Raw genomic sequence first — 16446 nt, 5'->3', positions numbered from 1 at the left:
TCAATACCATGCACAGCTTTACCGGCATAGCATGCATGCTGGTAATGACCTTTTTTCCAACAGGATCAACACTTTGCATCCTTAGCAGGGCATTCATGCGTGCCACCACATTTGAAGCATTGAGAGCTCTTAGGATTCTTGCTCTGACAGTTGGGTGTCTTATCTCCATTGCTTTTGGATTTGTTGACTTTAGGCTTTTCTTTTTGCTGTTTGCCTCTAAACACTTTGTCCACAGAACTACCATCCATCATTTCTACATTGCTAGCATCACTACTCAGTGTGTTTTGCTTCTTTCTAATCTCCTCAGACTGTCTTGCCATATTAATAGCTTTTTCCAGGTCCAGATTTTTTTCCATTGGCATGAGTTCTGATGGCTGCGTGTCAGCCAGTCCGACCACCATCCTGTCCCTTATGAGCTCGTCATGCAAAGTCCCATAATTGCAGTGCTCTGCTAATGCATGTAGGGCAGTGACAAAAGCATCAACAGTCTTGTTTGCTTCCTGTTTGTGCATATTAAACTGTATGCATTCATAAACAATGTTCTTTTTCACTATGAAGAATGACTGAGAGCCGTCCCTCACTTTAGTGTATTGCCGTTGGTCTACATCACTGAGCTTTAAGCCTCTCAGGACATCGTCTGCTTCGTCTCCCATACAGTAGATTCTAGTATTCACCTGATTTTCCTCAGAGCTTGAAGTTAAGTTGCTCGCCTGGCGGAATCTCTCCAATCTCCGTATCCATTTTGTCCACTCGTGCGGCTTAGAAAAATGGAAAGGGTCCTGGTGGCTGAATGCTAAATGTAGCACTGGGTGCGTTAGCCATCCTGCTAGCTCCTTCCCTGCTCCACTCGTCTTCGCTGTTACTCATTTAACTTGCTCACCAAACTCCTCCTCCTTCTTTCCGCTAGAGGTATCTTCCCGACGCGGGCTCTATGAATTCGTGACATGTCGTGTTTTTAATAAACATAATCTCACGAGACTCATAGGTGACTTCATGTGTTCCTTTATTAACCCGAACCACCACACGTTGCCCGTTGACCCTACAGCCATCCCATAAAGCGCTGTAAACTAAACCTGTTTCCTATTGGATTGTTTCAAAATTGCTGACTCACCACCCACATCTCCCCAGCAGGACAGACAAATGAGCCAATAAGAGCTTAGTACAGAATACATAAAAACAGATACAACCAGAAAACAAAATAAAACAGATTTGACAGGAGAAGTCAAGACAACTTCCTTCAACTTAAAAACAAAAAGGTCAAAAATATGACACCAATAAGTAAAACATGATTTGGAAAACAAAAAATGACAATAAGAAAAAGAAGAATTCAACAAATCAACACACAATAATCATGTAGAAAGGAAAAAAAATACATATGAAGAAGAATTAATTAGACAGGAATCCTGCTGCCCCAAAATACCACAACACCAAATGTGGATTAATCCACCGCTGAAAATAGTCCTCAACAAATGCACTGTTTCCTCCTATTTGTTTGATAAAAACTTCAGTGAGCGGCTGTTTTAGGAACTTGTTGAGACTTAGAAAAAGAAGGAAAATATATATTTACATGTTCAGTGGGAAGGTGCTGAGAGACAGACTAACACCTTATTGATTTTTGTCTTTTCGTGGGATTTGTTTACTGTAAGAAAAATATTGGATAGACCAGCCTCATCCTCCAAGATGCAAAACAGGCCCTGCAGCCACACAATCATCCCCATTGAAGTTACCTCTATAACACCCAGTTCAAAAAAAAGTTCTGAATAAAGGTGAAAGCCATAAGAAGATTTCCAGATTTGCATTTGTGTGATCTGGTTTTGTGAGGATAGCTTTGTTGGCTTTGAATTCCACCAGGTAAGATCAGGCCTCAGCAGAAGAGATGCAGAAGCTCAGATTGCAACAGGCAGAAAGTTAAATTATAACACTGTTTTTCTTTCAAGAGGAAGCAGTTGAAGAGTCTGTGAACCTGCTGTTTTATAGTTTATATAGTATAGTTACAGAAATTCAGAGAGAACCTGGAGGAGACATGAAACTGGGGAGGATGGGGGGGGGGGGCAGAGGGCTGTGAGGCTGGGGTTTTATTATTTGGAATAGACAATGAGCTTTAAGAGTCAAAAAGTTATTTTCACTTCACTTTGTCTCAGAAATACAGTTCAGTGTTGTTTTTGTTTACAGTGAAGAACAACTCCTGTCAGCTCAGTTTCACAGCTTCATGGCCTCAGGTGCAAAGAGGCGCAGCACTAACAAGTTCAGCTTGAACCATAACAGTCACATCTGAGGCCGCTGCTAATGGCTGTCAACAGTTTAGCCTCTGTGGTTAAAAAATGCGCAGACACACACGCTTATCCTGCTGATGCCAGGTTGAGTTGTGTTAATGTGATCGGCTGTTTATCTCTGTGTGAGGTTTATTTCTGTGATAAGGTCGACTGACTGTCAGCTCCGCTGTATAAACAGTGAATTACAGCATGTTTCTACATGAACAAGACACTCACAACTTTAAACAGAGATGCTGTGAATGTAGGTGGTGAGACTAACCTCTCAACACCTGGCCTGAAAGGCTGCACTCAGCAGGCTATTTCTGTAACAACACACAAACAAACAGGAGGATCCATCTGCACTAACTGATTCAGTCTTCACTTGCATAAACTACTGAGGTATTTTCTCAACAATCAACAGAGTGATAAAGTACTTATGAGCTAAACTCTGCAAATGATGGAGCCTCCATCCAAAAACAACTGGAGTCACCAAATAAGACCCAAACCAGCAATGTTTTAGTCTGTCTCTCAGTACTTTGACTTCCCTCCTCTGTCTGTGGCTCTCAGCTCTGAGCCCATTGGTTCCTACTGAAGACGTAAATCTTTAAAACACCTGTGCAAAAAGTGTCATTTGCGTTACAGACACTTGTACCTGTTCACCAACTCAACCTCACACATATGTTAAGACTTTAAGTAGCCAAAAAACGTCCAAACCTCATCTATAACCCAGCAGTGCAATAAAAAAAGGAAAAGAATAATCCTACAGGTAAGGACAGAAGTAAAACAGGAGGACATGTAATTCGTTCACTAGCTGAAGCTCAGTTTACTGATGTCACATCACAATCAAACACAAAAAAACCCTCTAAAGTCCATTTTTGAATGCTCTCAAAAAATACACAAACTGCTCATTTATAGAAACAAGAGTCAGTTCATTAGTTACTTCTCCTCCTCCTGTAAAAACCTTGTTGAGAACTTCTGCAGAAGAGAATAAACCTCGATCAGCAGTGCGATCCAAGTAAACCCAGACAAACTGATGAAATATTTCTGCAGCTGTGATCACTGTGAACCTCCTGAACCTCAGACCTCAGTCAGCTCATATGGACTATAATTTAATGTTCCAGACAGGCCGGGGTAAACACAGACTTCCATGTATGATTTTTGTTTTTATGAACAAAAACTCCAGATGGTAAAAAAGCCATAATTTGATAAAATAACAGCCTGGAAAATAGAAAAGTTTGTGATAAGAGCTTGTGGAAATATTTATAATTTACCTGCTGCCCGGCCAGTTGTCTGCCTGTCCGTCTAACTGTTTGGATTAGTGAACAGATTCGTTCTTGTTTATGATTCACATTGATTGATCCTCACATCATTTTCTTTTAAACTGAGCACAGATCAGATTAATAACAAATGAGTGCATCTTGACATTTCATTCATAAATTACCAGTGTATCTGCTGCAGCTCTCCTCGCTGTCAACAAGTCTGACATATTGACGCGACATGTTCTATTTAACAGAGCCATGAGCCGGAGTTTGATCCTAATGAGCACTTGAGTCCACAGCACCGTTGCTTCTTCTTTTTAGCTTCAATTTGAGGTCAGCTGTTTAAATTTTATTAAGCTCCACAAGAGTCCTTAAGCTCATTGTCTTTATTTGTAACATAATCTGCAGCCTCCACTCCCAAACTGATGTTACCCTGTTTGCTCAGACGCTGGAAAACCTACTGCAGAGCTACAGCTGACGCCTCAACTTAACATCAACTCCCTACTTAAGTAAAGTGACAGTGACAGTAATTACACAAACACTGAAGACTACAGAGAAATTACCACAGTTCCAAGATGATAATTCATTGTTTAGGGAGAGTAAATGTAATAGTTACATAGCCTACTCCTGTCTAAGAGCAGTGAGGCCAAACCCATGTCTCTCCAACAAGTGAAAGCCACACCAGTGTCGCCAAGTTTGTTTGATTTTTTTTTTGGAAGATCTGGGGCCGGTTGCACAAAACACCTTAAGTATGACACTTAAGGTTTAATTTCTCCTTAGCTGAGGGAGTGTCAAAGGTGTTGCACACAATCTCTTAAAAGGTTTGCTTAGTTAAGGAAGGAAAGATTTAAAAGGCAAAATTCTACTGTTTCCATGGAGACTGTTGATTTGCTGCCATTAGCACTTGTGATACCTGTTAGCCGCTATCTCATGCTCCTGTTGTTTTGATGGGAACTTCACCATGGTGAACTTTGGTTGATAAAGTCTTTTGTGCAACACTTGAACTGACTTTAAGTGAATTCTGAAGTTAGAAATGAAGACTACGTAAGGAGAAAACATTAAAATGAACATTTTAAGGAAATCTTAAAGAGAAAAGTTGAGGGTGCTTTGTGCAACTGTTTTTGTTTTAAGGAAACCAAAAAGAAAGACAAATAAATCTGATTGCCAAGAGCTGTGATAGTGTTTACACAAAGAAGTTGGTAAACTTTTCAAGTAAACCTAACTTGAGGTGTTTTGTGCAACTGGCCCCAGAAACTTTTCTTGGATGCTTGTCCACCACACTCGTACCTCTTGCTTATCCAAATCTTCATGCGATGAGAAATTTTCTTGAAACCCCCATTTGCATTTCAGGCTCCAAGTTTGGGAAAGGATGCAGAAATGTTCGATATGATTAATGAGCTGACTATGTTACTGTCTGAAGAGAGACTTTCTGTATGAAAACACGTAGCTTTGTGTCTTTAGAAGGTTTTCAGTTCAAACCTTCAAGTCGTTAGCTTGTAGCTTTAAACTCTTCAGTTCTTTAGGATAGTGACCTGTAAATTTCACAGCATCGTGGTCATATGAGCTGTGATCTACCATCAGATTCTTTAAGAGCATTGATCAAACATCTGTGAGTGCTGAGGTGTGAGTGGTGTCAGCATTGTTCAGGTGTTTATCTCCTAGCCGGCGTCACAGGCACAAGATCAAAAGTAACATTTTATTTTTCCCATTTTTTGTTGGTGCGTTTCACGCCCTGAAAACACAGAGTGGGTCAAACATCAAAGTGTGTGAACCCTCCTTTTTATCTTCTGATTCAACCATTGTCACCCCTCTGTGTGCGTCGTGTTCAAAGACCCAACGAGTCTATTTTCAGTCCAGACTGAGACACAAACAGGCCTCACTGGACACCAGCTTTATTAACATTCACAGCATCTGTCAGACGCTCGACTGTGAACGCTGCTCAGTCTTCACGGTTCACGCTCGGAGGGGAGCAACAGTAGTTAGCTAATCCAAAGTGCAGACCTGTGTCGAAATACAGAGAGCAAAATGCATGGTACCATGGTAACAGTACACAACAAAGATGGCGGCTGATGTAACCTCAAAATGCTAAGAGGATGTAAAAATAAAAAATGAATGACGAAAAATAGGTTAAAATCACCCATAATCCACATATTTGCCAAAAGACTAAAACTAAATTAAAACCAGGTGCTCAGATGAATCGTTTCCAGGTAGATTAAAATGTAGTTGTTGTTTGGAGCAGAAGAAAAAACCAGAGGACGCAGTGTTTCACCTTGTTGAAAGTCAAGAGTTTTGTTTCCACGCTGCACAAACAGACACAGATTTTAAATCCACAGTCGTCTCTTTAAAAGTGGCGTCTGAGTAGAAAAAAAACTAACAAGAAAACATTTCTCACAGGCCTGAACGCACGAGTACACACTCGACACACTCGACACACTCGACACACTCAACACACTCGACACACTCGAGGAAAATGCACAGCTCAGGTACATCATCTTGTTCCTCATCCTGTTTATCTTGTGTATGAATAAAGAATGTTATCTCTCATTTCCCATCTGAAGGTACAACATCAGCCACTTCATATGCGGCGCAGTGACACAGCGGCTGCGTTCCTCCTTGTCCGTCTTTTCTCCTCTTAAAAAAAAAAAAAATCAAATCCAACCTGACGTTTTCATCAGCAAATCCCCGGCGCGTTACTCCGTGAAGGCCGATTTGCTCAAGCGCGTGGCGAGTAAATGCTAAGTGCAAGACTTTGCTTTTATAGACATTGGATGAATGCTGAAGTGGAGATTTGCATGCGATGTAGACTTCTTTAAAGCCCCTTCAGACAGCAGAGAATCATCTTCCTTTTGACTGACAACCGCCTTCACTGGCTGCTGTTCCCCGAGCGAAGTCTGTCATTACTCCGACATCCAGGAGCACACCGCCAGGCTGCCGTTCCTCTGAAGCCGCTGAACGTCTCTTTCAAACAAACGGAGGGTTTTCCGATTGTAGCTGTTACACCAGAGAGAATCAGACTGAATGAGGGATTGGCAACGGTTCAACAAGACGTAGGATATAAATGTATGTGATGGTTTATTGTTTATAAGATCCCCATTGTGCTTTCGAGTCTTCCAAATAGCATCTTTCAAAACACAGTCACAAAGTACTTTACAAGACAAGATGAAACTGAGGATGAACAATAAAAATGAATGATAAAAAAACAGATTGAAAAACAGTTTAAAGGTTTAACAACATTGGGGAGGAGATATAAGAAAAGTGTGATAATGAGGATAAAACAGTTAAAAATGATCAAATGAATCCATAAGAAACATGAGAATGACTTAACATAGTTATAGATTTAAGACGTGAGAAAAGGATTCAGACCCCAAGCGCAGAAAAAAAGCAAACCTGTAAAAATGTCTTTAAGGGGGATTTAAAAGAAGCTTAAGAGATTGTGGAACGGCTAACAGAGCTTTGGCTGAGGACCTCAGGTTGTGGCTGGGCACATACGGTGTCAGTAGATCTGAAGCGCCTTAAAAGTCATCAATAAAATCTTTTCCGGGAACTCAGTGTAATAGTAATGCAACAAAATGGGAGAAATTCTGGATACGAACAGTAACACCATATAACAAGTAAATTTAACTCTTAAATAATCTAATATAAAAAAAATCTATATAATCTATTCCGTGTATCATGTCCTAACTCTTGACTCCAGCGGATTGATGTGTAGTTTGAGAAAAGTATTCAAACCCGAGAATCAGACCACATCATTTCAGACACATTTCCCCAAATTGGAGCCTGACATGTTTGCTGTTTTTGTAAATCTTTTGCTCTCCACTATAAAATTTTAAATAAAGCTTTGTGGGTTTGAAGACAGCTTGAGTGCACAGCACTAGTTTGGGGTTTAAAAGCAGAGGGGCCTCATTCATATAGTTTCAAATGCTCAAAAGAGGACTTGAAACGTGCGTGTGACACTTATGTAAAAGTTGAGATTTATAGAATCAAACTCGACAGAGAACGTGTGAGAGACTCTGACCCTGTGATGGTGAACTGAAGCCAGAGCTGATGATTTCTCCTCAGATTAAACTAATAATCATACATTATATCCACAGTGTGGTAAACACTCAGGTCAGCTGGGTTGTGTTGTGTTTGGTCTCATGAGACATTAATTATTCCATAAACACCTCCCGGTTTTTTAAAAGACCAACTCATATCTTCTTCTTTTCCATCAGTGGTTCATTATTAAACTATCGAGCGTCTGACTTGTCTCAACAAACAAACAAATTTGTGAAATTATGGAAGTTACATCTGCATTTATTTACTTAAATTAAAACACCAGAGGCTGCATTCACAAAACCTGAGGCTGGAACTAATTAACAGGCCCCTGATACATCCTGTTTAATGCTCCATAACTCTTCAACTCCTCATGTAAACATCACAGAACCACGGGTAATGGCTCAAATTAACACAACCCTTGTACCATTAAATATATAAACATAGATTATTGAATTTATTTATTTCTATGAAAACACAGGACATGGAATACACGCCTTTAAAAATAAAAAACGCAATAAAATATGTATTTAAGGAATAATTTGACATTTTGTTAAATATGTCTTTGCTGTCTGGGGGAGAGTTAGATGTTCAGACTGACGCACGTTTCTCATGTTTTGTGTTGAATATAAAGTTACAGCTAGGAGACGGTGAGCTTGGCTTTGCATAAAGACTGGAAACAGGCGGAGACAGCTCGCCTGGCTCTGTCAGCTGTGAAGTCACTGACTCACTCACGATATTTTAGATGCTTTAGGTTCGAGATGAGAAAGTTGAACCTTCTCATAAAATACTATTTTTATCTGGGTAATTGTGTTACATCATTTCTCTGTGTTTCTCTGTGTGTGTGTGTGTGTGTGTGTGTGTGTGTGTGTGTGTGTGTGTGTGTGTGTGTGTGTGTGTGTGTGTGACATTCAGCTTTTGAAAAATAGCCCCTCTCACTGAAGTACTCTACTTACAAACAATTTCTGAGTAACAGCCTCTTTACATGGCCATTTTTGTGACCTGGTGCTTTTTCAAACTCTAGTGTTTCCTCTTTTCGCTCAGTTCATTTGAAACAATGTTATTTGATCTCAAGTGGCTCCAGACCTGAAAACATTATGTCCACCATCTGCAGAGAGGAGAGGAGACTCAGGCAGGAGGACGGAGACATGAGGGGAAACATAAAGTTATCATAACTAAAGAACTATACCAATACTACTATAATAACTAAACAGCTTTAAAAGATGTGGAAAGTTTGTGTCTAAAACAAACTGGAAATACAGTAAAAATTCAATTAGAGCTTCTGAAGCACGTTCACACTGAACACTGAAGTTATGACCCTAAAACACACAGGATTATGGGTAGAGGAGAGCTTGTGGAGATTCATGTTAAAACCCTCATACATGATAAATATACCTTGACATCTTGGTTTGTTGACAGAATATATGTGATGAGGTGAAAAGATGAAGATGTTTATTAGTTTTTCAGATAGACAGAATAGAGGTGACATGTTTATGAAATAATAATAATAATTATTATTATTATTATTATAAACTTTATTAAATGGAACCTGTCAAAGTGTTTTACAATAATAAAAAAAACAGTAAATAAAAACCAAAAGCCTCTTTTAAGACAGAGCTTAAAATACTAATAATACTAATACTAATAATCATATAACTTATACATGTAATAATTGAATTTTGAACTGTTAAATCAAACAAACCTGTATTAAACATAAAGAAAAGTAAATCAGCTGAAACTGAGTATGAAAGACTAAATGATCCACGTTCATGTCAAACATACGAGTCGTATCAATGTGTAAATGTCAGTGTGCAGCTCAGTATGAAGGTAATTCAAGATAAATAAAATGCTTGTTTATTGAGTGATGATGTTGAACTGTGGAGTCGCCCTCCAGAGACTCGGAGCAGCTCTGGCTGGTTTATGTTCCATACATCTACCCGTTACAAAATCCAATTAGACTCCATCTCCACCAGCACTGTAATTATGTAATTAAAACTCCGGCTTTATTAACGATTCAATCAACATCGTCCCGACAGCATCCTGTCTGTTGCTCATCAGCTCCACACGCTCACTGCACGACAAGAAATTAACATGAACATTAAGAGAAAATCCAATTTCAACACAATAAACACAAAATCGTCATGTGACTGATTCTCTGCTCATAGATGAAACGGAGAAAACACACAAGTCCAACTGCTTCGTGTCTTTAAACGTCCATCACTGCGGTGATCAGTGAAATCCCAGCGTTCGTAGTCTTAATGAAGGAGATGGTGAATGAAACAAAACAATTTAAAGTCATGAGTTGGAGCGTCGAGCTGACAGCTCATAGAGCTAAAGCTCGGACCTGTGACTCCCTCAGTCACTGTGATGAGCGTCAGTAAAAAACATGAGAATCATAACAGACTCAGCTACTCCTCAGACTGAGCTCCATGTCCACGTCTTCAGTGAACCAGAACCTCCAGTCAGACTCAGACCCCCCAGTGATGAAACCAGACCGGCTGACATGTCTCATCAGTGTGTGTCCGAACAGCAGGCGGGGAAACATCTGTTGCATTAATGCCTCATGTCTCGCCTGTCATCACGAAAACCAGCTTGCTAACATTAGTGGATGTGAAGGCGCCACAGTGAACAGCAGAGTCACATGATCAGTCACATGATCAGTCGCTCAGAGCTGTGTCTCTGGAGCTCAGTGTTCAGAGTCCATTCCTGTTTCACAGAGTCTAATATACATGTGCTCATTATTTTACAGTGAGCCGAGAGGGACATTTAGGGCCAGTTCTTCTTTCCATAGATTTTATATTTTTATTATTTTTTAAACTTATTATCTTAAAAGATGACTATATAAGCAAATGAAATAACTTTTCATAATGGGTACATTTATTATTTTATTTTATTCTGAATAGACGGTAATGTATGAGGAAAGACTTGTAAGTAAACTGTTAATTGAAAACATAAATTGTGGTTTTGTTTACATAGTTTAGCTGTTGTGTCATCAATAATGTCTTTGGTCGGTGGGTCTGAACAGTGGCTGAAATCCAGCACATTGATTCATGAGTGACAAACAGAATCAACTCTGGAGCTTCAGCTGGCTCAGGTTTATATGAAGGTTGTATGAGAACTCTAACTAACCTGAGCTGAATCTTAGTCAAGTCTAGACCTCCAAACCCGAGCCAGATCCTGCATACTGTAAACGTGGTCCAGGGTTAGCCGAGTGTTGCTAACACCGTGTCGCGTCCCCCAGGTCTTTCCAGGACTTGGCGCGGCAGATCGACGTGGACTATGGCACGGTGAGGGACTCGGCGGTGTACGACTACTTCAGGAACAAAGGCACCAACCCTCTGGAGCAGGACAGCACCTACGCTGAGCTGTGGAGGACGATTAGCAAGAACAACGGCATGGACTACTCCGTGTCCAGCCCATCTGAGGGCATACGCAAGGTATGTGTGTGTGTGTGTGTGTGTGTGTGTGTGTGTGTGTGTGTGTGTGTGTGTGTCCGCACATGTGTTTCGGAAGTCAACTTTGAATTATCAAGCCAAAAGGTTTTATAGACCTCAGCTTTCTTTTAATGGGGACAGATTGACAAAATGTAAACAAATATAGGCTAAAAAAGTAACTCGCTGAATCAATGACAACAGTATACATCCTGTTTATATCCCCAAAAGTGTTTGAGAACTATAATTAAAAAACTTGGACGTCCGATGACTAAAACCCTCATCTGGTTAAAATATATAGTATAAAACCACCACAGTGTAAGAAGTCGATTTTAAAAGAGTGACTTAAAAATAATGAAAAAGTCAATGTGGAGCTTCAGGCAGGAAACACTGAAACACGATCATAGAGTATATGATGTCATTGACAGGCGACCGATGAAATGAACCATTACCATGATTAAAATCACAGATTTCTCTGGTTTGAGAATTGATGGAAACATTTGAGAAAATGTACGAACACGACTCAACAACATATAGAACACAGGTCTAGATGTTAACAGACATTCAAATGTGGAAAAAGTTACAGGTTATAACTGTAACTGAAAACCAACAGTGAAAAGTAGAAGTTTCAAAGACTGTGGAATGAGTTCAGTCTATTCAGATATTTGTTTATCTTCTGTATTATCTTCATCATTTTTTGTCCCCAGCTTGTAATGTAATAATGAATCAGTCACATGTATGTGGATAAAAACATACATGTATCTAGGAGACATTCGTCTCGCATCGTTTAGTCCTATGTTGTTTTATGTTTTGTTTTTTTTGTTTGCGCACATATGACACATACACACGTGTGGTCTGTCCCTGATTTTGCTGTAGTGTCAGTCATTGTGGTATACACACACACACACACACACACACACAGCTTCTGTTTTATTCACAGCAGGCAAACACACTAAGACTCCTCTGTTTACCCGTTATTTAATTGCAACAGCAGTTCCACAATACACCAATTAGTGAGGCAGTGTTGCAGTGCGTGCGTGCGTGCGTATGTGTGTGTGTGGAAACAGAAGTTGTGTATTGCTGCTGTATATTATTATGCTCATAGATCTCCCAAAAAGCCGATGACAAATTAGCGTTGGAGACAAATCGGCTCTGAGCGCATCCATTATTCAGCCATTTGCATGATAAACATCCCCCCCAGATTCTTTGACGTTTCCTCCCCAAACCGTTACGCGCACACACATTTTAATCACTTTTATTGCTATTGTCGAGTGCTTTTCCAATACAGAGCTGCTTGCCCCCCCCCCCCGGCTGCCAGAGAGATCCACATTTACCCAGACTGCACTGAGAGCACGGTCAGACTCTGATCACTCTGATCTTTAATTTTCATCTCTGAGAACAGTATGTGGTGTAAACAAGCCCTCAGAGAGCTCCTCCATCATTACCTGAGCACTGCCCAGCTGTAACACCGACGCTGGATGTCTTTATAATGACAGTGTCCTCTGCTCTGATCAGTGTCCACTCCACTGACTCAGAATCAGAGAGCGTGCAGATGAAGTGGGTTCTCAGTGCAGCAACAAAAACAACCCAATCACCAGAGAGAGATGTCAATACTGGACTGGAATCTGCAGAAACACAGACTTCACTTTTTATAGGATCTGATAAGAGTGTGTTGAACTGTGGTGTGTTCAGGGTCAGGAGAGGTCAGGACTTTATTAGACCGACGCGTTCCAGCTTGTTGCCTTCATCAGGGTCATCTTATAACATATTAAAGATAACATTTAAATAGAACAGATATGAAACAAAAAAATACAAAACAGCCAATCATATGTAAACACACGTATCTGCCCACCAGACTTCTTCAAAAGTGGGTCATGTGACTTCAGGCCAACCGTTGTCTCTGGCTGGTGGGGAAAGTCCAGTACGGGACATGGGTGCCACCATTTTTGGTTCATAGCCTTGTCCCAAAATGTGTCCATTTGATGTGGCATAGCCCCCACCCAAAAAACTTTAAATGTAAAAAAAAAAAAAATAAAAACAAAAGTGTTATATATGTGAAACAAAGATACAACATAAAAATAAAAATGACATAAGTCATCATAAAAATACATAAATATGTTAAGGTCAGGGTTTTAGCTTTAGAAGAGGAAACAGAAGTAAACAGTCAGGCTTTATAGGTCCTGATCTGAGTCCTTTAAGACCAGGTATATTAACTGTATCTTCATGTAAAAATAAATCTGTATCTGACACACTGAAATAACAGCTGTAGATACTAAATCTCACACTTTTTTATTTCTTTATTTCTCCTGGTTCAAAACCCTCAAAGTTCCTGAGCTTAAATAGTTGATTTGATATGAATGAAACATCAGCTTGAGAATCTGAGCCTGAAAGTGATCCAGAATAGAGACATAGCAGCAGCTCCTGGTACAGTACTCACTGAGTTTCTCTTCAGTTGGAATGTTGTATATTACTGCTGTTCGGCAGATCATTTCGTGACTGGAGACGATTTTTTGTTCTTGCTCATCTGTGCAGTGTTATCTCTTCAGATGACTCCTCATGTCATTGCTCAGTCAGATTGTTCTTTACTTTGATGTGAGTTCAGTACAGAGGAGTGGGGGGATGTCTCTATTTGCAGTGTGTGTGCCGCAGCTCTGACTCTGACTGTGCGTCTCCTTTGAGGCTTTGTGTCCTTTTTTGTCCTCCTTTGATTCATAAGAACCTTTTTCCCGCTGAACGCCCCTCCACCCAGCGTGTCGTCACGTAGCTGAGCGTCTTTGTGGGGTTCTGCAAACACTGCACAGCTTTGTCTCCCAGTGTCACCTGGAGAAAGAAGAAAACACACACTCTCTCACACACACACACACACACACACACGGATGATGAGACGCAAATACAAAGAAGCTCCAGCAGCAGCAGCAGCAGCAACAGAGCGTCAATGAGACGTGACGTGGTAATTAGGCTGTAACAGCATGAAAGCATCTAAAGACTGCAGTCTGTTACAATACAGGGAAGGAGGTGTTCAAACACTTTGTGTATACACATACACACACACACACAGTTAGCAGTGACAGTGAAGGCAGATGCTCCTGCAGCAGCTCTGCTGACACAGCGAAAACATCCACATCCTCATCCACTTACACTCCACCTGCTGCTGCTTTTTATTTTTTTGCATCTTAATGTCCCCTCTCCTCCTTTTCTTCCTCACCCAATCACCTCAACCAGTAGAGAGAGGAATAACCTCAGAGTTACATTCACACCTGGTTGTATAAAGTTGACAGGAAGGTGTTAGACACTGAATTATGGATACAAAATCATGCACCTTTTATCGTGACCTTGTGTTTAATAACTCTAATTTTCATTTTCATATGGGATGTATGATGAATCAGTGCCTCAAACAACAGCATTTATAACCTTGGAATGTCCGTCCCTCGATGAGCCTTTAAAACTGAACAATAAAAATTCAAACGAAACACAAACAACGGTAAAATAGAAGTCATATATTTTTGGAAATTCAAGTAAAAATAGAAGAACAGGTCAAAATCATTTTCTGGGCTTAATATTTTATGTTTTTTCTTAATAACTGCAGTTCATGATAAATTTCATTCAGACCATCTTTCTGTCCAACACTTTGGTCCAGAACAAAACCACATCCTGAAAAATCCCAGGACGGACTTTCATGTGGTTTAAACGTCATGGTCTCCACAGGATGACTCCTGATGAGCCAGTTCTTTTTCATGTAGTATAAAAGCCATGTGGGTAAAAAAAATCAACTTGTCCATCAGTGTCAAGCTACATCTCACGATTATTTTCATTGTCAATTAATCTGCTAATGATTTAATCCAGTGGTTTTGAAGCAGTGCTTTTATTTTGGAGTACCTTCTGCTAGAACTTCCCGCTTTACAGTACAAGAAGACTCCTGATGACTGTCAGCTGTTGTGAACCATGCCTTTTTATAGAATAATAAAACAAATAATCAGTTAAATTTTAATAGATTGATTATCTATAAATTGGCAGAAAACAGTGAAAATTTTAAATCACAAGTTCCCAGACACAAAAATATTCCATTTATAATGTAAAAGCAGGAAATCTTTGCATTTCAGAAGCTGGAACCTGAAAATTTATGACATTTTTTTGAATGAGTTTCCGACTTTGTTTCTGTTGACTGACAAATCAATTCATTCATTGATGAATCTACTAATTGTTTCAGCTTCATATAACTGAACTTTTTATCTCAGTAAAAGTTCATCACTTTCAACTACAGGTGACTAAAATTGCAGCTGACTGGTCGGTCTCAGACAAGTCCAGTGTTTCCATAGAAACTAGAACAAAAACCTGGAGAGGTGTTTTCCAGTCTGTAACAAACACCAGCCTGTAAACAAACCATCATCTGTGTGCTTTGTTTTCCCTCTGCCTTTGTCTGCAGGCGAAGAAGAGTCCCTACGCCTTCCTGTGGGACATGGCGGTGCTAGAGTACGCCGCCCTGACGGACGACGACTGCACCATCACCGTGTCAGGAAACAGCATGAGCAGTAAAGGCTACGGCATCGCCATGCAGCACGGCAGCCCCTACAGAGACCTGTTCTCACAGAAGTAAGTGACTCCGCCTTCACCCAGCAGCACAGGACGAGCAGACAACTCTCTTTTTATTCCAGCAGCTCGCCTGGAGACGGCAGCGTTTTACCTGCCATTAAGATAACATATATGGAGGACCAAGGATGTCACAGGAAAAGTAATAAAACATTTCCTCAATTTCATGTTTTAATAGACATTGAAAATAGTAATTGTAAAAACAATTTATAAGTGAAAGATGAATCCATCCAGTTTTATTCTGGATTTGTAAAAAACCTGAAGTATTTATTGATGGATTTATCGTTCATTCATAAATTCTTTTTACAATTGCTATTTTTAATAACTACCTCTACACTATGACGTTTTAATACCATGCCATACTATACTATGACGTCACATACTAGGTTTTGACCAAGTCCTGTTTACTTTCTTAAAAGTGAAAACACTGTACATGTGATTTTAAGCTCAATCAAACTTTATTTAAGTTACATTTACACACACAGTTCATGCATGAAGTGAATCAGCTGAAGGGCAGAAGGACTTCCGGTCTTGGTGCCAGATACCACAGCACACCTTCAGAGTTCTTGTGGAGTTCATGCCTCGACGGGTCAGAGCTGTTTTGGCAGCAAAAGGGGGACCTACACAATATTACGCAGGTGGTCATAATGTTACGGCTGATCGGTGTACATACAGTCAGCCATACACACATGTATAGTATATCATAAAAAACGTCATTGTATAGTAAGTCATAAAGATGCCATAGAATAACATACATAGATAGATATATACTTTATTTCTTCCTGATGGGAAATTCAGGCTGCTACTAATTATAATACTTAATAATAACAATAATGGTTCAGTAGTCCAGGTCAGGAGCCACTGCCTTTGCCTGAGGTGAAAGTA

The 16446-nt window shown here is 40.0% G+C and overlaps 1 protein-coding gene across 1 annotated transcript in view; it reads left to right on the top strand.

The window, feature by feature from the left end:
* The window catches only part of LOC111220139 (glutamate receptor ionotropic, delta-1-like), a 542882-nt gene that overhangs the window by 507567 nt on the left and 18869 nt on the right, over positions 1-16446 (top strand). The window contains exons 14-15 of the mRNA XM_022743126.1: positions 10785-10980; positions 15398-15564. Of these exons, the coding sequence (XP_022598847.1) occupies positions 10785-10980; positions 15398-15564 (363 nt within the window). The remainder of the gene's footprint in view (positions 1-10784; positions 10981-15397; positions 15565-16446) is intronic.

This window comes from Seriola dumerili, unplaced genomic scaffold, assembly GCF_002260705.1.
Source record: "Seriola dumerili isolate Sdu_G_001 unplaced genomic scaffold, Sdu_1.0 BDQW01000068.1, whole genome shotgun sequence".
NCBI classification, from domain to species: Eukaryota; Metazoa; Chordata; class Actinopteri; order Carangiformes; family Carangidae; genus Seriola; species Seriola dumerili.
The sequence above is the reverse complement of the archived record's forward strand: the minus strand, read 5'-3'. Positions and strand labels throughout refer to the sequence as shown.